Source organism: Clavelina lepadiformis, chromosome 5 (genome assembly GCF_947623445.1).
Source record: "Clavelina lepadiformis chromosome 5, kaClaLepa1.1, whole genome shotgun sequence".
In the NCBI taxonomy this organism is placed as follows: domain Eukaryota; kingdom Metazoa; phylum Chordata; class Ascidiacea; order Aplousobranchia; family Clavelinidae; genus Clavelina; species Clavelina lepadiformis.
Genome location: NC_135244.1, coordinates 1,626,138 through 1,652,217, shown reverse-complemented (window position 1 = coordinate 1,652,217; position 26,080 = coordinate 1,626,138). Strand labels below are relative to the sequence as shown.

General features: G+C 37.1%; 4 protein-coding genes and 2 non-coding genes across 6 annotated transcripts; 2 read left to right on the top strand and 4 right to left on the bottom strand.

Annotated features, from left to right (window-relative positions):
• Nucleotides 1-1,590: 1,590 nt before the first annotated feature.
• On the bottom strand, nucleotides 1,591-1,661 carry Trnag-gcc (transfer RNA glycine (anticodon GCC)). Its single transcript has one exon. It is a non-coding gene; the product is annotated as a tRNA-Gly (tRNA).
• Nucleotides 1,662-1,760: 99 nt separating this feature from the next.
• Nucleotides 1,761-4,423, top strand: LOC143460568 (zinc finger BED domain-containing protein 5-like). The gene has a single exon (XM_076958143.1). It carries the CDS (start codon nucleotides 2,411-2,413, stop codon nucleotides 4,217-4,219), a length of 1,809 nt encoding a protein of 602 aa, XP_076814258.1. The 5' UTR covers nucleotides 1,761-2,410; the 3' UTR covers nucleotides 4,220-4,423.
• Nucleotides 4,424-9,212: 4,789 nt separating this feature from the next.
• Nucleotides 9,213-9,283, bottom strand: Trnag-gcc (transfer RNA glycine (anticodon GCC)). Its single transcript has one exon. It is a non-coding gene; the product is annotated as a tRNA-Gly (tRNA).
• Nucleotides 9,284-13,101: 3,818 nt separating this feature from the next.
• LOC143459541 (plasma membrane ascorbate-dependent reductase CYBRD1-like) lies at nucleotides 13,102-15,764 on the top strand. The gene is made up of 6 exons (XM_076956750.1): nucleotides 13,102-13,177; nucleotides 13,859-14,000; nucleotides 14,132-14,230; nucleotides 14,424-14,527; nucleotides 14,643-14,797; nucleotides 15,296-15,764. The coding sequence occupies exons 1-6, from the start codon at nucleotides 13,118-13,120 to the stop codon at nucleotides 15,564-15,566; spliced, it is 831 nt and encodes a 276-aa protein (XP_076812865.1). The 5' UTR covers nucleotides 13,102-13,117; the 3' UTR covers nucleotides 15,567-15,764.
• A 900-nt stretch (nucleotides 15,765-16,664) lies between these two features.
• On the bottom strand, nucleotides 16,665-21,073 carry LOC143461161 (toll-like receptor 9). Its single transcript, XM_076958972.1, has 2 exons — nucleotides 18,057-21,073; nucleotides 16,665-17,959 (listed from the first exon to the last, which is right to left on the bottom strand). The coding sequence occupies exons 1-2, from the start codon at nucleotides 21,044-21,046 to the stop codon at nucleotides 17,731-17,733; spliced, it is 3,219 nt and encodes a 1,072-aa protein (XP_076815087.1). The 5' UTR covers nucleotides 21,047-21,073; the 3' UTR covers nucleotides 16,665-17,730.
• A 2,043-nt stretch (nucleotides 21,074-23,116) lies between these two features.
• LOC143458773 (uncharacterized) lies at nucleotides 23,117-24,098 on the bottom strand. The gene is made up of 3 exons (XM_076955633.1): nucleotides 23,858-24,098; nucleotides 23,388-23,489; nucleotides 23,117-23,229 (listed from the first exon to the last, which is right to left on the bottom strand). The coding sequence occupies exons 1-3, from the start codon at nucleotides 24,096-24,098 to the stop codon at nucleotides 23,117-23,119; spliced, it is 456 nt and encodes a 151-aa protein (XP_076811748.1).
• Nucleotides 24,099-26,080: the final 1,982 nt, after the last annotated feature.

The window sequence follows — 26,080 nt, the reverse complement described above, 5'->3', positions numbered from 1 at the left end:
CTGTGACGTCATAATTGGTTTGACTTTTAAAATCTGCAATCTGTGGCATGACGCCAGCAGCGCGACCATTCCTTAAATGTTAAAAAAGGCTTTGTGATACTTTGCTTTAATGGGTGAAACATAAAAAAGCTTCACTCAGAATTCTAACAAAATAACCAATACAGGTCCAATGTAAAATGAATTTAAATATAAAGATCATTTGTCAAAAGAAATTCGAAAGACTGAAAACTTTCTACTCATTGGGCAACATCAAAGCGCAAATAAAGTGGCTGCGAATTTTTGTCGTATTATTATCGTTTAGTGCACGCAAGTTTTAAGATTATAAGACTTTATATTATGAATGTTTTATGTCGAAACAAAAACTTTCAAGTACAGTGGGACCTCGTTAATCCGGACCCCGAACAACCGGAATCCCCGCTATCCGACACAAAACTGCCGGGAACGGATTTCTTCCTATGCATTTTACCCCTTTAATCCGGAAATCCCGCTGTCCGACTCCGACACAAAAGTTTTGGAACAAATGTGCTAAATCAATAGCAATAAAATTCGATAAACCGGATTATTAACATTTAAGCGAAAATGATTCACGATTGTCCTAATACACTATGTACACTGGGTAGTTAGTTGACGAAACAATAGCCGATTATCTACGCATAATAAGTAATAACGTTGCGGTCTTTATTGATTCAAAAGTACAGTACTGTACAGTACTGTATTGCGCTTTGTAAAAAATTTTAGCCGCACAGCTTTTTAGTCATACTATGAAATACTGTACAGTATTTTAGAAACGAAAAAATAAATTGTTCATCAACAGTAACAAACAACGCTTCCGCGGTCGCAAAAAAATACGTACATTACATCGGTTGAGTGCGGCAATCTATTGAAGACATACTACTGCAACTCAATCGTGCTATCAGCTTTTGATATCGCATTGCGCAAAGATTGGAAACAGGTCAAAGAAAGTTCAAGACTGCTGGTCCCGCCGGAATGCTTCGCCATGCAAGAGCGGTTGTCAAACCGATTTGCGGCCGAATGTTCGTCACTTGAAGAGCATTCGTCTTTAATACGGTGGTTCTGGGGTTCGACACTGGGTCGGATCATACAAAAAATATAATTTTATTTTAGTTGCTGTCCAGCCAGAAAGTCGGTACTTAGAATTGGAGTAAGGTGCATACTGCGTTTTGTACACGGTGCTGCATTTGCAAAATTGATTGATTTTTTACTTTCCGATAATCCGGAAACCCCGCTAAACCGACATTTTTTGACGAAACGAAGTGGTCCGGATTAACGAGGTCTCACTGTACTACTGCGTGGCTAATTCTTTTTTTAAACATAGAGCAGGTGCAGCAACGAAAACAATGATGTCAGCCACAGAAACAGATTAGTAGAATAAATCGCGCAGCAGGCTACTCACTAGATCGCTACGGCTGTAGGCTCTTTCCTCAGTGAGGTGAGGGTGATTTCACAGAATCAAATGCTTACCTCTAATCTATGTATAAGAATACTATTATTTATCTATCTATCTCCATGATAACCCATACCGGATTTTTCAATATCCAAAATATTCGTTGTTAATTTGAAAAAGAGGTTTGCATTGGCCGGGAATCGAACCCGGGCCCCCCGCGTGGCAGGCGAGGATTCTACCACTGAACCACCAATGCTAAGTGTTCCTACACCGGGAATCGAACCCGGGCCGCCTGGGTGAAAGCCAGGAATCCTAACCACTAGACCAGCGGTTCCCAACCTGTGGGTCGCGACCCCAACTGGGGTCGCCTGACAATTTGCCTGGGGTCACCTGAGGCCTTCTGAAAAGTTTAGAAATTTAGAAAATTAACTCTTAACAATGGGCAGCTCACCACAGAGCGCATCGTGATTTTACTATACTAGACAAACCAGAACACCCTGGGCCTCATTACAGGATTTTCGTTTAATAATGGCAAATATGCTCGGAAAGCAAGATTTTAACGGCAGTTTCATTTAATTCAGTTAATTCATTACGTCACAAAGGCCTTTGAATGAAAATACCATGAAACCATGAAAATAACAATTTAATTGCTGATTCCTGAAATGCATTTAAGCAAAAGTTGGACTTGAGGTAGCGATTTTTGTTGATATTTGTGAGAAAAAAAGTTAAATCTTCAAACATTGAGCAGTCAGGAAGCATGTTGAGAGCTAGGCTATTATTTTTGCATCAGTTGATAGCCTAGGCAAGCCAGTGTAGGCTTACTATTGAATTCCCGGCATCAACCATAGGTAGCCTACGATAGCTAGCCTAGCCTACAGAACTTTCAAAAGCGACTGATAACATTTGCTAGACTTAAAAAAAAGCAAAAAAAGTACCCGTTGGAAAGAGTTTAAGAATAACGGGCGCCATAAACTAAAATTTATTTTGTAAAATTTCAGATTTCCCATGATGAATCGAGAGACAAGTATTAGGCCTAGGAAAAGAAAATATTGTGAGGAATTTTTGAAGTATGGATTTACTTTCATAGTTGACGCAGGAATTGAAAAGCCACAATGTGTCATTTGCAACACAATTATGTCAGCCGAATCGATGAAGCCCAACAAAATGAAACGCCATTTTGACGCTAAGCATCCAAACTTTGCGGGCAAGGATGTCCAGTATTTTAAGAACAAAGCTGATTGTGTCCAAAAAAACAGGCTGGATTCTGGCGGCAAGTACCAACAGCAAAATGTGGCAGCCATTGAAGCTTCATATTTGGTGGCTCTCAGAATCGCCAAAGCCAAGAAACCTCACACCATTGCCGAGGAGTTGCTGCTGCCAGCAACCAAAGACATTGTTCGAGTTATGCTTGGAGCTGAATATGTTAACAAACTGAATACAATATCCTTGTCTAATAACACCGTCAGTAGAAGAATAGACGACATGTCTGCTGATATTATGGAGCAAGTAATCCAGGAAATGAAATCAGCTCCACTTGGAATATTTAGTATCCAGCTTGATGAATCAACAGATGTGGCAAACTGTTCTCAGTTACTGGTTTACGTGAGGTACATTTATGAAGGTGATTTCAAAGATGAGTTTCTTTTTTGCAAACCACTTGAAACGACAACTACTGCACGCGATGTCTTTGACACAGTTGGATCATTTCTGCAAAATCATGGCATTCCTTGGGAAAATGTTTGTGGTGTTTGCACAGACGGTGCTCCAGCAATGCTGGGATGTAGGTCTGGATTTCAACGTTTGGTAATCAATGCATCACCGAAAGCCATCGGAACTCACTGTATGATTCATCGACAAGTGTTAGCAACGAAGACTTTGCCACAAGAATTCCAAGATACAATGAAAAGCGTTGTAAGTGTCGTGAATTTTGTAAAAGCTAGTGCTTCAAACAGCCGCCTATTTTCAAAAGTTTGCAGTGAGTTGGATGCATCCAATAATGTTCTGTTATTTCACACTAGTGTGAGATGGTTGTCCAGAGGCAAAGTTTTGAAACGTGTTTTTGATCTTCGTGATGAATTGAAAACATTTTTTAATCAAAAATCTAAACCACAGTTTGAAGCACTTTTCGGCGAAAAAAACCAACTTCACAAAATTGCTTACTTGGTTGACATCTTTGCAATCTTAAATGAGTTAAATTTGTCTCTCCAAGGACCAAATGCAACATGCCTAGATTTGTCAGAAAAGATCCGAGCATTCAAGTTGAAACTTCAACTTTGGCAAAAAAAATTGGATGAAAATAGAATTTACATGTTGCCGAACTTATCTGCTTTCTTTGAGGAAAATGATATTGAACAGGAAACAATGAATAGAACAATACTTTCTGTCAAAGAACACTTCAAAATTCTTGAAGAAGAAATTTCAAGATATTTTCCTAATTTACCTGACACACCATTTGCACTTGCTAGAAGCCCATTCACCATCAGAGTTGAAGATGTTCCTGAGAATGCACAAGAGGAGTTCATTGAACTCATTACCAGTGATGCAGCAAAAACTGATTTTTCTTCAATGTCAGTTACCAAATTTTGGATCAAGAGTTTGCAGTCATATCCCGTTCTGTCTGAGATCGCATTGCGCCTGATTCTTCCTTTTCCAACAACATACCTTTGTGAAACAGGCTTTTCAAGCTTGTTGGTTATCAAATCTAAATACAGGAGCAGACTTGATGCAGAAGATGATCTGCGTTGTGCTCTTGCAAAGACTGCTCCAAGGATTTCAGATCTGGCTAAAAAGAAGCAAGCACAGCCTTCTCACTGAACAAATTGTTGTGTTGATAAGTTGATTTGTTGTGTTGTTTATTTATTTAGAAGTCAAATTTAATATATAGCCTAGTAGCCTACTAGTTAGCTCCAAAAGTGCAGTGAAGGAGGATCAACTCAACTAATTTTATCCTTGGGGTCACCGCAACTTGGCAAATGTTATAAAAGGGTCACGTCACCAAAAAGGTTGGGAACCGCTGCACTAGACCATGTAGGAGCTGCGAATACAGGACAACGAAAAATAAGTTCTATTCGTCGATTGTTACATGTTGAGGAGGTAGTCGACTCGTCAATTGCCACTTAGGATTTATACTCGATGGATGAATCATTTTATTCTTCGTCAAAAGCGCGGTGGGTACGAAACAATCAAGCCAGTTGTTATTAGCATATTCTAATGAACAAAAAATTGACCAAGCTGGAAAAGTTCAAAACCTGCTCGCATGATTTCAAGAATATTCCGTGATACTGTCTATGAAGGACAAGGTAAATTTCGATACGACTCAATCTGCATTCCGAGTTTTAAGTTTTTTAAGCACGAAAGATCATCCACCAAGTTTTGGCTCACAAAATATCCAACGGAAAGTTAACAGAACAGATGTTGTAGTGTCTCAAGGAATTCTATTGCATGGAAATTTTAGCAAACTGAACGTTGAAAACAATTAAATGTTACCCATTATTAATACGACATCAAATTAATTCGGTGACCAGATTATAAGTTTATGTGCTTGTCCTGCAGAATATATTATATTGTGAACAATACTAAAGAAATGGTCGCTGAAAGATGAAAAAAAACAGCTGCTTTCGTTGAATCGTTAACAAACTAAATGGAAAGTATAAATGTTGTCTTAACCGGGTATGAACATTACTAGGATATATAAGAAAGCTTTTAATGGCACAAAATATACAAGCACATTTTGCAAAACAACACGCAGTAAGCGAAAGGAATTGTCTCCTGATACTATTAACAATGGCGCTAAAACTAATTAGTGTTAGAACAGATTGTTCCTTTATTGCTTGCAGACAAAACATAAAACATGTAACTGCTAATCACCAATCAACGTAAAATAAATCGATGATATACTACAGCATCGAATTGCAAATGCATACACAAAATAACTGCTATAGTTGGTAGACTTAAGTGGAATTGCAGCGAATAAAAAGTGCATAGGTTATAGGCCTAGTGCCTTGTTAACAATAATAAAAATATGACGTGTATTAATGATCACTGAAACTTTTCATTTGATCTACGAAGTTGTTGAGGCTTTGCCGCCCGTAAATTATCTCATTTGCAATCATGAACGGATGTTAAAGGTATTATACATTTTAACAGACTAAAGCGAAGCAGAAGAGATTATCAATTATCATACAAGGATGCCTTCCAATAGTCAAGCCTGTCGCCCGAAAGATGTCCTCCAGAAGTTGGACGTGCCCTTGACTGGAGCTAACTTGTTTAGGCTAATAACCGATCAAATGCCGATCGCCATTAGAGTAACAATTTTGATAACGTTTTGGTAAGAATCGTTTTTGGAAACCTTTTTTACGTAGCCAACTATATATCTTACGTAGTCAAAAACGTTTCCAACAAAATTCATCTGGGTAACAAAAGTAATTGCGTTTGCTTCGTGATTATATTGTAGTTTGTCGCTGTATTTACCGCGTACTTAGCCTAAAGCTTGTTATACTTATTGTTGTTCAAACAATGCCAGAGCGAAATTAATTTGAGGGGGTGGAATGTTACGTTGTTTTACACCTGATTTGTCATTCCGCATTCCGCATGTCTGCCTCAGGATGGAAGCGCTTGTCGATTTGGCTGAGCCTTATCTATTGCTACTACGAGTGATGATGATATTCTACCGATGCCTTTACTGCTTTGTAGACGTGCCTAGTTTTTACCGCTTTGAAATACATACCTATAGTTCACTGCAGGTGTACAAAACACATCGGTTTGCAAAATGGCAAATACACGCAGAAAGATTTGGGAAACTTTAATTACTCCAACAGGAAACAGACGGAGGAGGTTCGGGGCGTAAGGTAGATCTTTCTGGAGCAGTCTTTACTTTAATAATTCTCATCAAATCATGGTTGTTAATCTGTCATTTAAAAAATTATTTTTGGAAAATAAATTTTAATTCAATTTTCTATTTTCAGGCTTGGAGTGAAATCAGTCCAAAATTCAAAACTTCACTGTGCAAGACTTTTATGGAAACCGGTAATTGCCGATATGGAGCGCATTGTAATTATGCTCACGGTGAACAGGAAAAACGAATCACAATTTCTACAGTGCCCGGATATAAGGCACAGATATGCGAACGGTGAGTTAAACTCGTTGTTTGAAATCATCATAGATACAAGAATTCATGTTTTTTTAATGGATTTTAAAAAACTGATTAAAACATTGCGTTGACTTTAGGTGGCTCAATGGAAACTGCTTCAATGGTCCTGCGTGTAATTTTGCCCACGGAGCAAATGAACTTCAGCCGCAGAGAACTCTCTCTAGATTCTAGAAACAAACTTTGTTGAAAGTGTTTAAGTATTTTGTGTTGCCATGATTATTTCTGTACCATTCGTCTATTTATTTATTTATTTATTTATTTTCAGAGTTGGCGTTGTTTGTTGCTGCAATTGGTAGTTTAATAAATTCTAGATTTAACAAACAAGGAAAGACTGAAAACTCTGATTTATCTACTGTTGTATAATTTTGAAACAAAGATATGTAAACAGAATGGCTCAACAGGCTGTTACCAATCTATTTTTTTGATCAACCAATATCAAAGGCAAGTTCTACGTTGACTATTAAGACTCAATTGCGGACCAGGCTGATGACCGAGTACGCAAACCAAGACAAAATGGTGACAACGTCCACGACACGTGATTGACATTTTCTCGCAAAACATGCCGGAAATGGAAGTGACGTTTCTTCCGACTCTCACTCATGGTCATGAATCTTGAACAAAGCATCAAATTACGCTCAAGGGTGAAATAATAATATACCGCGACGTAAGTGACGAAAATATGTCGACCATTTCGGCACTTCAGCCCAGGATCTGTGTATTTATCAGTAGAGTTTGCTAAACGAAAATTGTTACGTTTTTTACCAGTGGAAGATTATGATAAAGTTAAATGCATCTGATGCCAACAGTGCCAGCAGTTGCAAGTTTACAAAATGCTTTCGGTACTCCGGCTTGTAGGCCACTTGCGTCGTTGTAAAAGTTCGCTACAAGCTTACATCGCACATCCATGTCACAAAGTTCTTCTTCCGGCAGTGCTTATCACCGCTTAACAGTTTCCAGCCGGTCACTTTCCTTTGATACATTATGGCATTGGAATTGAACCAAAAAACAGAATGACGAAATGGGACAGGCTAAGCCTACCGTCTGGAAATTGATTTGACAACGTATTTTCCATGTTAATACAAGCTAATTGCCCTTTTTTGTGAACCTCAGCCAAAAACGGAAATGGTCCGATCAATAGGATTTCATTCAGCAATTGCAATTTTCTTACATGTCCAATGCCAATAAGACAACCTACAAGACCCAGGATCAATTGATCGCAAAATCGGGTCCTGGACTTCAAGGCATAGTTCGAGACTCAACTGCCAACTAAAATCACTGCAAACTGCAAGCAACGAGAGATAGACAAACGAAAACTAAGATCAACTGCCAATTGTGAAAGCAGCTTGTTCGAAACAGTGGAGTCCTTGATTGAAAAGGTCTGGCCACTTAGGCTTGGTCTTGCTTTAAATCTTCGCAACAAAGCGTTATCAATGGTCAGCTCAAACACCAATATAATCCTTTTGAACACAGTCAAAAATTGTCTCTGAGCAGTTTAGTGGTGACCCTCGTCCGTCTTGTTGGACAGCTAAGTCTCCGCTGTTTCCTTCATTGCCCAAACACAACTCGTTTCTCTCGGCAATCAGCGTAACCGCCGCAGGTGACATTCTGGTAACATCATAATTGGTTTGACTCCTGTGCATTCTGGGGCTTGACGCCAAAAGCGCAGCCATTCGTTAATTGCTAAAAATTCTTTTTGATACTTTGCTTTAATTGATGAAACATAAAAAAGTGTCAGTCAGAAATCTAACAAAACAACCAATACTCATCCAATGTAAAATGACTGCACAAAATTCTAACTTTTTATTTCCAAAACGCGTAACAAAAGCTTACATTGTGTTACATATCTCAAATCTTAAGTAAATCGTGGGAACCAGCTACAGTAAAAAATTTTTTTTTAAATTGTCGAAGCTTGTGAAATGAGGAAATGGGTCAAGTCGTTTCATGTGTGGGGCCTACAACATGACTAAATAATCAGCATCATACTACATCACATATTCTGAAGTGAATTTATGCAAAGTCCCGTAAACATAAATCGTTGTTTAAGTTAATACGACAATATATGAAGTTTGTACAGTATTTTATGCTTCGATTCCAGGACAATGCGAGCCTTTTTCCAGCCTTCTGTGTGTACAAAGTTCTTGGAAATTAAAAGGAGTTAAAAAATAAAGATCGTTTGTCATAAGAAATTCGTAAGACTGAAAACTTTCAACTTATTGGGTAACATCAAAACGAAAATAAAGTATTAATATCGTTTAGTGCACGAAAATTTTAAGATTATAAGACTTTATCTTATTAATGTTTCATGTCGAAAGAAAAACTTTCAAGTACTTTTGCGTGCCTAATCCTTATTTTAAACATAGAGCAGGTCCTGTAATTCAACGTTCCATCAACCTATAGATAGTCAGTCACCGAAAACAATGATGCAAGCCACAGAAACAGATTAGTAGAATAAATCGCGCTACAAGCTACTCACTATATCGTTACGGCTATAGGCGCTTTCATCAGTGACGTGGGAGCGATTTCACAGAATCAAAAGCTTACCTCTAATCTATGTGTTAGTATATATCTATTTATCTATCTATCTACAATTCTACATGATCACCCAGGACCCGATTTTTCAATATCCAGAATATTCGATGTTAATTTGAAAAAGAGATTTGCATTGGCCGGGAATCGAACCCGGGCCCCCCGCGTGGCAGGCGAGGATTCTACCACTGAACCACCAATGCTAAGTGTTCCTACACCGGGCCGCCTGGGTGAAAGCCAGGAATCCTAACCACTAGACCATGTAGGAGTTGCGAATACACGACAACGAAAGAGAATTTGTATTCATCGATCGTTACTTGTGGAAGAGGTTAGTCGACTCGTCAATTGCCTCTCAGGATTTATACTCGATGGATCAATCGTTTTATTTTTCGTTAAAAGCGCGGTGGGTACGAAACAATCAAGCCAGTTGTTGTTAGCATGCTCTAATCTCTAATGAATTAAAAAGTGACCAAGCTGGAAAAGTTTAAAACCTGCTCGTACGATTTCCAAAAAATTGCGTAATACAGTCTATAAAGGGCAATGTAATTTTCGATACGACTCGATCCGCATTCAGAGTTCTTATTTTTGTTTTAAATGAAATATCAAAGTGATGGCTCAAAAAAATCCATCGGAAAGTTAACAAAACAGATGTTGTAAAGACAAAAGAAATTTTATTGTATGGAGACTTCAACAAACTGAATGTTAAAAACAATCAAATGTTTCGCATCATTGATACGACATCAAGCTAATTCGTTAAATGTACTGGTAAGTTTATGCGCTTTAGTGTTTACCTGTGATATGTAGCATTTGATTTGTTTTTACGCATTGCCTAATTTGTTGAAGTTGCAATTAATAAAATGTTTTAGAAACACTGAACCATGGTATTTGTGAACTATTTGTTGGAAATGTTTTTGTTTTATAAAAATAAACCACCGTTTCGTGTTGAATACAAGTTAAAAAATTTATTTGGCCATTAGATTTTTTGTTTCAGCGCTTGATAATTCTATTTAAAGACGAACGTAGTTATATTCAGTAGGGAAGTTCCGAGAGGACGATTATTCGTGTTCATGCGAATCCGAATATCTTAAAAGTCAACCTAAACCAATCCCGAATCTCTTCGTGTCAGCACAAAATGATAAAATTCTATCAAAAAGTTGCCAAATCTTGCCTGTATCGCGACCTATTTACTAAAAATTAGTGATTAAAAGACGTTTTGAAAAGCAAAATCTTCAAATAAATGATTTCCGGTAAGAAATGTTTACTCTAGTTTAGCTTAGCCAGGAAAATAGATCATTATTTCATACAAAAGACGATAAATCCGTAAGTAGTATAGTATTACGGTTCGTCCGAAACTCCCACAAAAACAATATTTGGCGAATCTATAAGAGTTTTGGTTTGTGTTGGCCCATCCCCAATATTCAGCTTTTACTCAACAATCCGTATTAAGCGTGTAAGTCGAATGGTTTTAACTACTTTGGTTTACTTTGCCAAAAGTAAACCAAAGTTGTTTCAAGGTGTCATGTCCAAAAGCATTTAATTGTTGTCTGTGAGAGCGGTTTAATTTTGAAAAAGTTTCCAACATTCTTCACGTCAACTGACCAAAGATATCAATTTTCAAATTAGTTGTAAGTTTTTTTTCTGAACTAAAAATGAAAAAATATTTTGATGAATCCAACTTAACTTTGCTTGGACATTCATGAAAACCGCCATTACTTTGCTGACGTCATTTCAAAAACTCTATTTGTCAACATTATAACATTTAAAGGTGGCTTAGCGTAGATATATGTCCTGGTCTGGTTCAATTGTTTGCATTTCAGTATCAATTTTTAAAACTCGATCTTGGTTTTAAAAACAATAATTAAAAACTACATAAGACAATGATTTCAATTCGGTTCCCTCAAACTCTTCAAAATTTCCTCAAACTCTTCAAAATTTCTTCCAACTTTTCACAATTTCCTCAAATTCTTCAAAATTTCTTCCAACTCTTCAAAATTTCAGCAAATAATTTCTGGTGAAATCTTTTTCAAACTCAGACAAGTCAAAGAAAAACTTAAAAAATTAAGACGGAAGTAAACCAAATATATAAAAAGAAGGTTTAGAAAGGGCACGTTGTGAAGTTAATTATTTGTTAACTGCAACACGCGGGTCCAGATCGAACGACTAGTTGAAATGAAAAAATATGAACAAGAAGAACTATTTGGCGAAACTGATCAAAGCAGAATGAACTTCAAAGAAACCCCGAGGCCTTTTAAACGTAAGATGTCGTTTGTCTGAAGAAATTCAAGGAACTGAAACTTTCAACTTATTGGACAACATCAAAGTGCAAATAAAATGGCGGCTAACTCTTGGTGTATTGACATGGTTCAGTGCACAGAAGACTACAGGCTAATTCTAGTACCGGCTTGACAATGCCATCGAAGCTCTGGTTTCTTCAAAGAGCTGATCGATTTGAACAATAAAGCAACTTAAAAAGAAACTTTTCCAGTTACTTGTGCGCGCTGTGGAACTTGCTGTGTTGAAGACAAAGCATTTTGCAGCATAGCAGCAAATATGTTACTGTAAATGCTTATTTCTAGCAGATCTGAACCTTTCTTTTGGGAGTTTAGCTCATTTGCTTTAAACAACATTTCCTCGTAATTTTATTGTGTAGCAAAACGTTTGGTCCTTATTAACCATATGGAAGTGTATTTTAAATGCTTTATCGTGCAAGAATTGTAAGGTATATATATGTAATATGTACACCCAAGGATCATGAAGTTGCAATTTGCTGCCATTGAACATCAGCCCCAGTTGTAAACCACATTGGCTTATGTGCTGTAAATCATCAACATTGCTCTTCTCCAACTTGCGATTATGCTTGTAAATGGTGCAGCAGCTTTTAAAACAAATAAGTTCTGTGCAAACTACTCCTTCTGGGGTTAGTGTTGAAAGTTTTTTACTGTTTCAAAATGCAAACAAATGCTGCAACCACGATGAATTTTTTTCGACTATACCTTCTGCCGTTTTTTCTCTCTGTCGATCTTTTTATTATGTTGATAATTTTGTTGATTAGTAGAAAAGTGTTTGGAGCACTGCAGTGTTAATATGTGCAAGGAAATCAGGGTGGTTTGCAACGCATCTGCCGCTCTGTTCTTTGCAATGTATTTCTTCCATGTCACTTATCTGAGGATGTTTGTGACGACACAGCTATGCTTGTTTAGTCAGTAGTAAGCGTTGGTAAGAATACCTTCCTCCATAATTAAGGAAACTAAAAATTAACTGATTTTGTATCATGTGCTACAGATAGAAATACAAGTTAAAATTGATTTTTTTATGTATTGTTGTTATTTGCAGCGACATGACTGCTATATTGTGCCGGAAGGTTTTTCACGGTCAGTTTCAAAGTCTAGTAGACCATTGTTGATTAATTTAAAGCAAAAATCAGAATTACCCCATTTGTGGTCAGTTTGTAGACCTCGTCTTGACCGTCAGCTAGCGGCAGAGCATCACGTTTTGTTGCCGAAAATCTTTGCGTTGTTCATTTCTTGCCGTTTATATCAGTCATTGCTTAGTCATGGTAATACACAGCCGTCTCCCCACGTCAAATTATGCTTGTTCTTCGACACATGTCTCCTTGTCTAAATCCAAGTTAGCTTCAGTTCAGGAAGAGAAACAGAAATATCTTCATGTAATTAATGTCCTTATCATTCGCCATAAGTTAATTAAAATATTTCGTAACAGGAACTGTCGTAATGATACAACAATAGGTTTATTGAACTTTATTCCCATCTGCGAACAGATTTTCTGCACGTTTATACTTTAGTAGGCAATTTATGGACCACTATGTAACCTGATGCCATGAATGTTGCGTAAATCATAAACAGCACCACTACGTGTCGATTGTAATATGTTTTTAATTTATGAAAGCGACTTCAGGTTGCTCAAGGAGGTATAGGATGCAGGAAGTTGGTAATTATTAATAAATTTTATAACATCCGACGTCGAGCAATTAAAACGGGTTGTCTTATTTATTAAGAAGACTTTGTATCACGATAAGCATGGCCACCTCTGAAGCGAAAAATAGGACGGCATTCTGGATATTTTTTGGATTCTTCCAAGTTTGTTGTCTACGTTATTTTTGCTTTATCTTTGATAGTTTCTAGTTTATTATCGACATGTCAAACGAGAGTAGGCTAATCTAAGTTAGGCCTACATATCAGTCAAAAAAGTCTTAGATTATGTACATAACTAGATGAAAAATTTATTAGGTTAGAGTTAATAACAATTATTGTTTATATTTTCCACATTTTCAACATGGCTCGGTAAAAGTTTTACCATGCCTCCGTATCTAAGCGTTGTATAGTCGACGTATCACAAGACTTAGCTTACTGCAGAACGGTGCGTAGATTTTCGTTAGAGAAATACTTTAATCACTCGAAGAAACAATCCCCTTTTCCCAATGTAAATGCAGCCTTAAAGGCAAATACCTTCCAATTTTAGTGGCTCGTTGGTTAAGATGTTTATACGTTGAAAGCTTTTAGCAAGTATGGACTGCGCAGAGTGATTTTCAGGGAATTATAGGAACTAAGAACAAGACAGCAGAACAAGAACAAGAACGAGACAGCACGCTTGTGTATCGGCAGGAGACGCCATATATTGAAGTGTATGGTATGGACGCGGCAAACTTGAACAAAGACAGTTTTGACAGAAACAGAATTCGTGCAGTAAACAAAAAACTGTAGGCACAGAAATAGTTTATCGAATCGCAGCGTCGTCACAATTTTTGCTTTTTGTATCAGATCTTGGGAATTTTCTCCATCGTCATATTTGTCGTTTGGGAATGCTTCTTCAACAAAGGATTTGCTTGGGATGACAGAAACCGGCAGTTCGCCATTCATCCTCTGGTCATGGTACTGAGCATGGTGGTCCTATACGGCCAAGGTGGAGACATTGAAACAGATTATTTTCAACTAAAATTTCTTCCTACATAAAATTAGAAATTCGTATTTACTAAAACACTTAAAACAATTTTCTATCGGTGCAGCAGAAACTGATTTAAGCTTTTTATGCAGGTTCCTTGACCTATCGAGTAGTAACGTGCATGAACAGGTCAAAGGTCAAAATACTTCATCTGGTCATAATGGGAATTGCGCTTGTGTTGGCTGTGTTTGGTAAGTCATCAGATATTTCAAACGTCACCATTGACACTGTATACATAGGATAATGTGATAACATTGGTTGCTATGCTGTTAAACGTTTGGACGTAGGCCTGTACTTTTCTCGATTAAATTGCATTACAGTTCATCAAAATTATCTTTGTCAGTCAAATTGGATATTTAAATAACAAAAAATGATATCTTACAGGTGTGGTCACTGTTTTTATCTACCACCACCACATGAACTACGGTGACATGTACACCCTACACAGCTGGTGTGGAATGATGACTGTAGCTTCATTTGCCTTGCAGGTAAAGCAAAGACAAAAACTTAATCCGTTAAATTGTAATAAAAGGAACCATTGTAGTGTACTGATTGTACTTTATTCTAGCCACTAGGACAATTACTGAAACTAAATTGTTGCAGTTTTTCCTCGGCATGGGAATACTGCTCTTCAAGGGAGTTGATGGAAATTTAAAGCGTTCTTACTTGTCCTTGCATCGATACGGGTCGCTTGCAATACTAGCTATGGTCGGCGCCAGTGTCGTTAGTGGGGTGATAGACGACATTTATCTATGCATGTAAGGAAAAGTTCCTGTGCTGATAGGTATTGTTAAGAGTATTAAACATATTGGACTAATATTAACGTTAACCTCTTAATAACTGGTTTGGTTCAATTATGTACGTCAACATTAGAAAAAAAGCAATGACAGATCATGACGTGTTTATAATATTACTTATGAATATTATGTTTGCTTACTAGTGCCTAGAGACCTAGACCTTAGACCTTACTAGAACTAGACCCCAATAACTTGTACAACGTTGCAGTCACGGTTACCCATTAGCACATGCTTTGAATGTCACAAAATTTCACAAGCCTTTGTTTTTTAAAAGCTACTGCAGTATCAAATAATGGACTTGTAGCTTTAATTATATTGTCGATTGCTATGCACAGTAGGTTTTGTTAAAGATGCAGCATAAAGCCTGGATGTTCAGGAAAATGTTGCTTCAAACCTTCTTCAAATGTTCCAGGAAAAGTCCACGCGAAAATAATATTTAAAGCGGTTTTGTTGTTTCAGGAGCAATAAGTCTTATCGTGACCTCAAACTTCACGCTGTCGTCCTCAACGTGATGGGACTTACTTCGCTTATTGCTGTCCTCAACCTGATGTACCTTCTCTACCGGGACGACTGGAAAAGAAACGCTTCGAACCGGTCAGGCTCTCCTGAAGGGGACGTCCCCGCACAAGAAACTAGGCCAAGAGCTCCATCTAACGACGACAATTTTCCTCCGCCACCGGATTATCCACCTCCCCCAAAGGAAACCACGTCATTACTACGTAATCAATAGAGTTACAGCAGGAAACAGACTATTGGGCGTATAAAAGGAAACAAATAGTTGCTGCGTGAAAACAATTTCAATTTTCCAATAGTTGGTTGAGATGTGACGATGCCAATACACAAAAGAACTTTAGCATAAGACATCCAACAGTTGCATTCTTGACCATTCATACGACGTATTATGCAGTAATAAATAATTAAACGCGAAGTGTAGGCCTAATGAACGACAAAAAAACAAACCCTACTAAAAACGTTCACCCCAAATAATGGAATCTTACTTCTGTAGTCACGACAGTGTCCTAATACACCTGGAACTCGCAAGCATTAAGGCAACGAAACACCAGAAGATTCGCTTGAATCCAAACTGAACGTTTTAAACTCTGCGTATATGTTTAAAACAAGTCAACGTCTATCAATCAAACACTGGCGGATATGACGTTTTAACTGGTAATAAAAGAGGAGAAAATTGGCCCAGATTAGATTAATGCCTTAACAAGTTAAACGTTTGATAACATAGCGATGACGTCATATTGTTAAACAATTTGTCTATCAATGGCGGAAATTTTAGTGGTGGAATTAGTCTGGAAGGAAAAACTGGGCAAAGTCAACTCATAGAGCATATGTTCACTTCAAATCACTTTAAAATTATTCGGTGTTAGTTTTTTTAATTTTTTGCAGCGTTACAAAACTTATTGATCACGTACCAGTGCAAGCGCATACAGAACAGCAGCAACTTACTTACTTCCTTGTCATTTGAATATGCTTATCGCTGATGTATTACCAACATGTAAAAAAGTTCTATAGCCTATTTACGATGATATTGTCTCTTGATATGAATAAATTTGGTTTATGTTGATGAGGTTACAACCAAGGTTGACTTGATCATATTTCTATGCGACAGCGACAGCGTCATGCGAATATAGTGCACTGCAAAGAAGCAGAAATTACTTCCTTGTCTATATTGGTTCAAAACGTTTTGCTTTTAGTGATTTTTCATTGCAAGTAAAACACATTCGGTGCAGAGAATATAATAAATCAATGTGTTTCATTCTTCATCAATAATTCTTTAGTTTAATGAAAGAATAAGTTCTCGGTGAAAACAATGCATGAAAAAGCTACTTTCTACAATTTTCTATGTTAAATGTTAGATGTCTATTAAAGGGTTGCGCAGGATAAACATCAAACTTTCTCTGGATCACAACTGCGGTTCATTAGAGTTCATGTTTATTGAACAGACAACAGTTAAAACAGGGACAACAGGTACAACATGGACAACAGGGACAGCTTCATGCAAACACACCTCCTACTAGAGAGCGTCTTATATTCGACTTCATATGTGTAAACGACAACCGCATAACATCAGCAAAAACCGAAAAAACCAAAATAAAACCTTTTTCTGTGAATGATACGTAAAGTGGCTTGCAATGAAAGTTTAAAACAAGGTTTGATAAAACGGTGTTTGCGATTATTACTGATACATTTTTGGCAAAAATCTGCAAAATAATTGCGTGCGCTAATGGACAATGCTGGCCGCTGCATACGACGCAAATACGTCATATGGTTGGACGTTGGTTCTGCGTGAAATTAGCACAAATTATCCCAGACCCAATATTCAAGACAAGTCAACGACGTTGCTTGTTTGAAGTCATTTGCATAAGATCACGTCATCACAAGCAACAATGGGTCAACCGCGATTAAAATAGCTCTGTGTTTACGAATATGCAACTTCATCGCGAGCTGAATCAAAGTAACTATGCACTTGCTTCATTTACACGGGAATGTAAAACATAAGAAAATAATAAACTTTACAACGCTTTTAACTTGATGCTTCAAATTATACTTTTTACTTCAAATTATGAAAGAAACGAAAGTTTAATTAAGAAAAAAACATGATGGAAACATGATGTTGATTGAGCTCTGCTCACCGACTGGTCAATAACAAAGTGTCAATCTTGACCAGTTCAACAACACAACAAAATCGTCAGGATAGAAAGATATTCGAAACGTAACATGATGTTTGTCAAACGACATAACTTTGCTTCGTCAATGAACAATTTTATAGTTTGTAGGGTTGTGTGAGGTTTGAAACCTTTTCAAAGCTTGTTCACATTTCATTGTCTGTATAGCTTTAAATTTACTTAATTTTCTACCATCTAGAATTCCTCACCAACCATTTAATCGGGCAGTGTCGTGCTGCTCGCGAAAGCAGTTCGCAGTGTTTCGAAGAACATCACTTCGTCATCATTTGTTTCATCGAATCTCAGGAAGTTGTACAATTTTCGGTTGAAAGTTCGTTGGATTAATTCTGGAACGCGAGCTGCTTCTTCTCCATGCCACTCCACTAATATCAGTTGATCTCTTCCAGCAGAATGTTGAAGTTCCTGGAGCGCCGGCAAAACGAATCTGAATAATAAAATGTAAACGCAATTAAAACATTTGCATTGATATTATTGGTATTTCACGCATCACTGTCCAAAACGTTATAATTATACAAGTTTACTTGCAAGTCGGAGTGTCGCAAAAGTTGCCAGAAAATATGACGATTGTTTTCCGACTCTTCGTGATAAGACGGAGAAGATTTTCATTTGGAGACATACCAGCATCGATATCACGACCAGCTAGGAGAAGTTTAATGGAAGGGTTTCCGTTAATCATTCCAGGTACCAGTTTATCATCCACCCAATCACCCAGTTCATCATTGCTGTGGTCGAAGAATACAAAAGCTTTCTTGCCTTCGTTTGTGGAATATGTTGAAGAAACATCGCTTGGTTTCAATGCTTGAACTCTGAAATATTCATTGACTTTTCGAAATATCAATCTCTTGAACCATTTGCTATAACCAATACTGCCGCATAACATGAATAATACAAAGAATATCGTGAATGTGATTGTGTACTTGAGATGTGTCTGCAAATCACACGATGTGTTGAATCCATATCGAGACACCGCGCGACCACGCAAATTCAGCGGGGAATGGCACGCCACACACCCGCCATAATATTGGTCAATGATCGAAGTGCATTCTGGATACAAGCCAGGAAGTATGGTGTTGTCACTTGCATCAGAAATATACCAACGATGAAATTTCTGCCACTCATGACAGAAACAATCGAGTTCGTTCCATCTTACGTCCAAATACTGAAGTGAACCCAGCATATCTTTGCTGAAAATACTTGAGTCCAGTTGATTTATGAAGTTGTGACTGAGATCAAGGGTTTCAAGTTTCAAATGCAAAAAGAATCCTGGTTGAATAAACTTGATTTTGTTATGAGCGATAGTAAAATGTTTCAAGTTGGGGCAAATAGTAAAATTTCCGTTTAGTTCAATGATATTATTAAAATCTAAATTTAAGGATTGCAACTTGTTCAAGATTTTTAAAAATGTCGATGGAAATGTGGCAAAGTTGTTATGACTCAGGTCCAAGATTTCAAGATGATTTAAACCTTGCAACCAATAATGCAAAATATACGAATCAATCTTGCAATTTCTAAGTACTAGGGATCTGAGTTTAGGCATACATTTTAACAAACCTTTTCCTGTATATGTAGGTTTGCAATTCAAATCATTTTGCGCTATATCAAGTTTCAACAGTGATGAGTTTTCGTCCAATTTACTTAATGTTTCGAAAAGTAGAGCAACTAAACACTCTGGCATCCAAACTTTCAACTTAATTTGGGCAGAAGGATTCAAATGCAACAAAAAATTAAAATCAAGAGCTAGATCGGTGCGTTCTTCAACAAAGTCAATCCGACGAAGACTGGATAAGCTGCTGAAAGTTAAAGGATCAATTGTGTTAATAGGATTATGGGACAGATCGATGCTGCACAAATTTATCACGTGTTTCAAATCATCTGATCTTATCGCTCTTATTTGGTTGTGTGATAAATCAAGAATAGTTGTCGTTGATAACAGAAGTTCCTTTTGTTCAGATATGGTTGTAATTTGGTTGTTAGAATAATCAAGTAAACTGTTGTCGTCGCATTCCAAGACTGGTATTTTAAAACGTTCATTTGTGTTGTCCTGTTCGTGAATATTTCCTGAAAAAATAAATTGTTTTTGTACATTCTTTGCTTCCAAATTTGGAGATTTTCCTTTGCGTAAAATATTGCCACTAAAAGTCAATTGATTGTTCGAGGCTCGGATGGATTTAAGATGACGTAATCCAGACCATGCGTCGGAGGAAATGTGATGAACATTGCAATAGGAGATATCGATTGTGGATAGATGAGTTGAGTTTGATAAATTAGCAAATGATTGATTGTCGATTTCGTGAAAATGCATGAAGAACAAATCTGGGTGAAAAGACTTTTTTTCATTGCCAAATATTATTGTTTCAAGCGAAGACAAAGATGCAAAAGCTTGGCCCAAACGAAGTAATTTGACTGCCGTTACAAATGTTGCTGGTCCCGGTGATTCCGCGTTGTTTGCGGACAAATCAACAAATCGTAGTTTTTGTAGATTGACCAAGTATGTTGGTTCGAATATCGTAAATTTTAAACTATTGAAAGAAAGATCTAGGATTTCAAGATTTTTGTTGTTTTTAAATATTCCGCTCGGTAAAAACTGAACCGCGTTCAAGGAAAGATTGAGGTACTTGAGATGTGGGAGTGGATCAAACACACCGTCTTCTATAATTAGCGCTTTGTGTGTGACAGTAGTAGCGAAGTTCAAAACTAATACTTCTAAACTTGTTGCATTCACAAAATCATTTTTTCTCAAACGGCGCAAGCGATTCAAAGAAAGGGTAAAAATTTTTAGTTGGTTTCCAAGTAAATATCCCGGTATCATTTTCCAGTTGTTGCAATTCAAATCCAGAATTTGTAAACTGGAGGAGAATGCCTCCGTTATTGTGAAGTTTTTTGGACATATATTTGTATATTGATCACAGTTTGCCGAACTAATTAGAATACTCAAGCTGGATAAGAGTCTCAGTTGTGCGGTGACGTCACCAAGCAGGGTGAGACTTATATCCAATCCCTTTATAGAAGTCGGTAGTTGTCGCGGAAACTCTCGAAGATTGCTACCAGTCAATCCCAAGATTTTCAAATGAACAAGATGTTGCAACGCACCTGGTTCAATGTGTAGGTTTCCATTGCACGGTGGCAGGCCAGTTCCAAAAAATACAGGTACGCAATTTGCATTAAAAATTAACAAAGTTATATTTGGATAAGAAAGAAAATCAGTCGCCCCAACTCGTCGAATCTCATTAAATCCGAGATCTAATGCTTCCACGTTAGTTGGCAAATTTCGAGGAACCTCTGTTAGTCCTCGTCTCGAACAATTAATGTAAACAAAATTGTTATAAAGCCAAGGAGCAATTTTTAAATACATCCCTTTTTCAAAGACATCTTCCATCGGGTTCAAGGTGAACCTTGGCCGCAAATATATTCCAGGCACTCTGCGTACTTCATCGCAGGGATTCCAGACATTTCTTGACGATCCACGACAAAATAAAAGAAACTTCAGCAACAATATAAGCAACCAACCCATGTCGTGTGAAAGCAAATTACCGGTGAGCACTTGCTACAAAGTTTCAAAAACAGAAAAATACAATTAAAATTTCTTAAATTATTACCTGAAATTTTATTGATTCTTAACTTCCAAAAATATTTTTCTCGGATAAATACGTCATAATGCTACACTGGAACTGTGAACTTAATATTTATCCTTATATGATTGCATCCTTCGTTTATTATGTATGAATTGCAGTAGCTCACCTGGTTTATTTGATCTCAAATAGGTCTTTAACTCAATTTTTCTCAAAACGATGCAATTCTAATTCCAAAGTTTGTTGCAAACGAATGTGCAACTCAACACTAAAACTAAATTCTATCATACTTCTTACTCTAAATATTTTCTTAATTTGACTTATTCTGGACAAGGAGTGGGGAATGCAGCCTTTTCAATAGATTTGTGCGTACTTTTAACTATTTGCTTGCCTCAGAAATAAACAACACGAACAAAACCCAACCTCCATAATGTTTTATCTAAGAGTCGCGACCTGACTGACTGCCGGTCAACTAAAGTGCGGCTTCGACTAAGAAAAGTTTTCTCACCTCTGCTTTTCGCGACCCGATTTCTTATTATTTTCATTTTGCTGTGCATAAATTCTATTTTACCCTAAAATTAGCAGCGTTCAATGTGACGTTATCTGAAAAGTATATTCAGCACGAAGGATTGTTTGTGATGTAATTATGGACACAACACAAGCAACAAGGAAGTGCTTGATATTATAACAAATTTGCATAGTTGGAAGCTCTATTGTATAAAGCTCAATGAAACTTCTGTTCCCAATGAACGAAACGCATAAGAAAAAAGTATCAAAATATTTTTTCAATGTTTCCTGAATTTAAAGCCCATAATGATAACATTCTGTCGCTAAATATTCATTTCTTTGGTATGTGTAATTATTTATGATTCACTCCAAAGAAAAGAAAATATACAAACGCTTTACCCTGCTTGTCCTAGTTGACTTGCTGTGACTGCTTGTGCTAGTTGACCAATGGCCATCGCTCGAGAACACAAACCGCTCCTCTGCTGCATGACTCTGCTGAAGCAGACGAAGATTTCCTATGGTAGCAATAAATATGACGTCATCAGCACATTGAGAAATTCAACAAAAGTTACAGATGATATCAACATGCAGTACGCACCAGAATTTGATTTGATGTCGGTGCGTGTTGTGTTCATGATGTTCACGTCAACATCACTGACTCCGCAAGATTCACAACTCATTTCACCTTCCATCGTCCCCACAACTAAGCTCCCATTTTGCGTAATAAGATTTGATCTGCCGTGCAGGCTTTTAATGATGTGGAAAACATGTTTACGTTCAATATTGATAACTTCTATAATAGCTTATGTTATACACTTACAATATATTGCCGTCTCCATCTACAGTCATGTATCACATAGTAAATCATCTCACTACCAGTCACCGTGTACTTCCATTGCAAGATGGAGCATCAAACTCTTCTGCGTACACGTCTTGAGCCTGGATTGGGCCGCGAAAGGTTTTTAATCTCACAGCTGGACCTTGCAACTTTTCTGTCCTAATGATTCCACATTTTGTTTCCAGGGAAATGTTCCCTTGTAGGATCTACTCTGCGGTTATGTCACCATCGCTGACCTTCACTTGAATATTTCTGCCCTGGATTTTAATCAGTCATTTTATTAATATATTATTTGTTGCCTCTGTAGTGGAGTGGTTCAAGCGGCCGTGTTCGACGCTACCGTTGTAATGCCCTTGGGCAAGGCATTAACGATGCTTGTTCTTGTCCAGTGGACAGTTCTAAATTCGGGCAATACTATGAAAAAAACAAAAAAATGTGTGACAATTAGAATTTGTACGAAGGCTAGCTCAGTAACCAGGGATCGATTGATGAGGCGTCATCGCCGGGTTTAAATCGGGTAAAGACTTTTTTCAGTCCAAAGATCAAGATTGTGACATCATACAGTATGTCTTATAAAATATTGAATTACAATCGCTATAGATAGATAGATCGAGATAGAGTTCTTTTAAAAATAACTTAATGTTTTATAATAATTTATAAAGATTCCTTAATGCTGTATAATGTGGTTGCCCCATTTTCTACATTGAAAATGAATGAGTCGCCTTCCATATTCGAAACTTTTAGATTTCCTCGGTTTTTCAAGTTTAATTGCAGATCTACCTAAAGCAATAGGAAGAAGCTCAGACTAAAAAAATGATGTGGGACTCTTCAATGAGTATACACAGTATACAATGTTATCGATTTTACTGCTACGTAAACTGACACAGAAAGTTTCAACTCAAAATCTCTTTTATAAGATAAAAATAAATAAATCATACCAAAAGCAACAGGTAGAAGAACGTGAATAAGTCCTGATTTTCCGATCTTATTTGTGATATTCACTTTCCTGAGCTCGCTACTGCAGACAATTTCATAATCACCTGTCAGATGTGAAACAATGTTTTGCATTTACAGGTAATTTGCGATGCGATGCGATGCGATACGTCAGATACGGCTAAGTATGCTGCAAGCATTTCTAAAGATTAATTGTAGAGAGTTGAACAAATGTTTTCAATTTTCACATTAAGATATATAAAATCATTTTAGATTTGAGAATTTAAGTTTGAGAACTTATGATTATGTAATATTACTTTCTGGTTGATGAGATTTTCAAATACAACGCTATAATTTGGAAACATCATTTCCAATTTACTCAAAACTTCAAACAGGACGCCATGATTTGGAAAGTTGTAAACATAATGCAGAAAATAAATTAATTTAAGTGATTGCGCAATAAATCCAAACCTACCAATTGCATCTGTGCTGCTTGAATGCAAATGAACTTCCATCTTGTCTCCTTCCACGTTTTGTACTGGAGACAGAGATTCGACTGTGATGTTGCAATTTTTTACATCAGCACTCAACTGCCAAAATGGCTGAACAGGAAGACTCCATGTTTTTACGGGAGTGGATTGTTGTTTAGAGAATAGTCGATTTGCAAGCCAAAGCACTATACGTTGCGGGATCAGAAGTGTAGCTGTTTTTAACATTACTATGCACCCTAATCCAACCTTGCCCAATAAAAGATAAAACCGTTGAAGAAATAACAGTATTGGTAGGTCTTTTGGTGAAAATTGGAACCAAAAATCCTCATTAATGGACAGAGGCAATTACTAATTGACAGAATGCGGATGGAATAAGACAGACGACTTAGTAAGTGGAAAAATAAAATCAAGAATATAACAATAACTTGTAGAAAAATATTTACATAATAGGCCTACTAATTGAAAACATTCCAATATTAACGTGACAGATTCCTATCCTTGAGAGAGAAGTTAGACCTGATGGAAACAACCAACAACAAAAAGGTGATTAAACGGTGGATCGAGTAATCAGCAATTAATAGTCAAAACTTTATTTGTATTACTTTACAATTCCTTCCCAATCAAGCAAAGAATTGAAGCTTCAGTGCACAGCATCATATAATTATGATGTTGCCAAAATTCTGTCTTTGGACGATTTATCGCCGAAAACTGTGGTACTTTTCAATATGGACAAGTTTAAAGTTAAAGTAAAGATGGAATTTCAAATTTAATACTTTCTATTTAATTTTCGTAAGAAACCGTCTGAAAGTAGGCTAATGTCACGGACATCTTTTAATTATAGTCTTCATAATGATCATTTGGTTTGAACGAAAACTGCAAGACAATAAACAACCGGCGGAATATGTAACAACAAGTTGATCAGAATTTTCTGATGTCGACTTCTGTTGGAAAAAATGTCGAGTGCTAACGTCAATTTTTAACAAAAAAGAATGCAAAGGCTGAGATGATTGATTGATTCACTGCATGGGTGGTTATTTTATTGATAAATACCGGTACTAAGTTCAGATTGTTATTTTCTGTTCTTGACCTTATGACAAATAAAGATTTCGTTTGTGTATTACTCGTGTTAAGTATTACACAACAACAATATCTGTCATAAAGACCGCATATGCTGGCGGTAATTGTCGAATATGAGCGAGGTCGATTGATGGTTGATAACTTGATTTGCTTCTGCTTCGATGGTATGAGTTCTCATTACTCAAACGGCGTGAATATGCTGTTAGTTGCTTAAATTCTGTCTAAACTTACTAAATGATAAAGTTCCCATTTTTTAGTATCGGACACAAAGGCTTCCGCCTTCGGGCAAAGCTTACTGAACGTTACATTGCGCTTGGTAACAAGTGAGAACGGTAAAAGTAAAAGGAACGATTGCAAACATTACAACAGTATTTATATGTGGCAAGCCAGTTCAATCGAGGTAATTTATCTGACGTTATCGAGGACCATTCAAATCCGGTAAACAACTGAATCACAAGATTCCAAAATTTAATTCCAGCATTTCGAAAACAACTCGACTCGTGACGTAATCGTCACATAGCGTCCTTTCTCAGAGAGAAGCTTGCGTGAAAATGAAATTGAAAGGCAAGCTGAGCTCGACAAAATTATTTCTGTGGTTATAATATTCATCACAGTCATCAAAACAAGAATTTAGTACAGTACAATGACAGAGCTCGGTAAATATAACAAATATCGATACACCATTTCACTTGATATACAAAACATGAGACATAAGCTTATAGAAGTGTCGCATTCCCTTGCGTGTCGAAGGTCAAAAAATGAGCGATCACGTCTGCGTGTGTCGTTCCGCGGCTATAGCAAGCCTTATTCGCGGTAGTAAGATGCGCCGTGTGGCGATGTCCAGTGGACTTTGTTCCTTGATGCGTAAAAAATATATACAATAGATTGCTCATGCACTTGGAGATGTATAACACGTTGGTTAGGCGATCAAAACTTCATCACATCAACCATGGATCAATGCGATTAGTTCTGTTGGTTCCGAATTGGTCTTGTTGCTGATATGGGAGATTGAAGGTCTTGAAAACTTCCTCTTTGACTAGCGTTCGTAGTTGGCTGATCTTGCTGTTGAAACTTGGTCATCAAAACTTCATAAATAGCTGGTAACATTCTTTCTCGCTCAATGTGCAACT

What these genes read in the sequence shown, in the direction of transcription:
- LOC143460568 (XM_076958143.1), top strand. Translation starts at nt 2,411, where the DNA reads ATGATGAATCGAGAGACAAGTATTAGGCCTAGGAAAAGAAAATATTGT.
- LOC143461161 (XM_076958972.1), bottom strand. Translation starts at nt 21,046, where the DNA reads ATGGGTTGGTTGCTTATATTGTTGCTGAAGTTTCTTTTATTTTGTCGT. An exon ending in TGCGACACTCCGACTTGCAA is followed by an intron (nt 17,960 to 18,056) that starts GTAAACTTGTAT and finishes TTTATTATTCAG; the next exon opens with ATTCGTTTTGCCGGCGCTCC.
- LOC143459541 (XM_076956750.1), top strand. Translation starts at nt 13,118, where the DNA reads ATGGCCACCTCTGAAGCGAAAAATAGGACGGCATTCTGGATATTTTTT. An exon ending in TATTTTTTGGATTCTTCCAA is followed by an intron (nt 13,178 to 13,858) that starts GTTTGTTGTCTA and finishes TTTTTGTATCAG; the next exon opens with ATCTTGGGAATTTTCTCCAT. An exon ending in GGTGGTCCTATACGGCCAAG is followed by an intron (nt 14,001 to 14,131) that starts GTGGAGACATTG and finishes CTTTTTATGCAG; the next exon opens with GTTCCTTGACCTATCGAGTA.
- LOC143458773 (XM_076955633.1), bottom strand. Translation starts at nt 24,098, where the DNA reads ATGTTAAAAACAGCTACACTTCTGATCCCGCAACGTATAGTGCTTTGG. An exon ending in AAGCAGCACAGATGCAATTG is followed by an intron (nt 23,490 to 23,857) that starts GTAGGTTTGGAT and finishes CACATCTGACAG; the next exon opens with GTGATTATGAAATTGTCTGC. An exon ending in TCTTCTACCTGTTGCTTTTG is followed by an intron (nt 23,230 to 23,387) that starts GTATGATTTATT and finishes CTATTGCTTTAG; the next exon opens with GTAGATCTGCAATTAAACTT.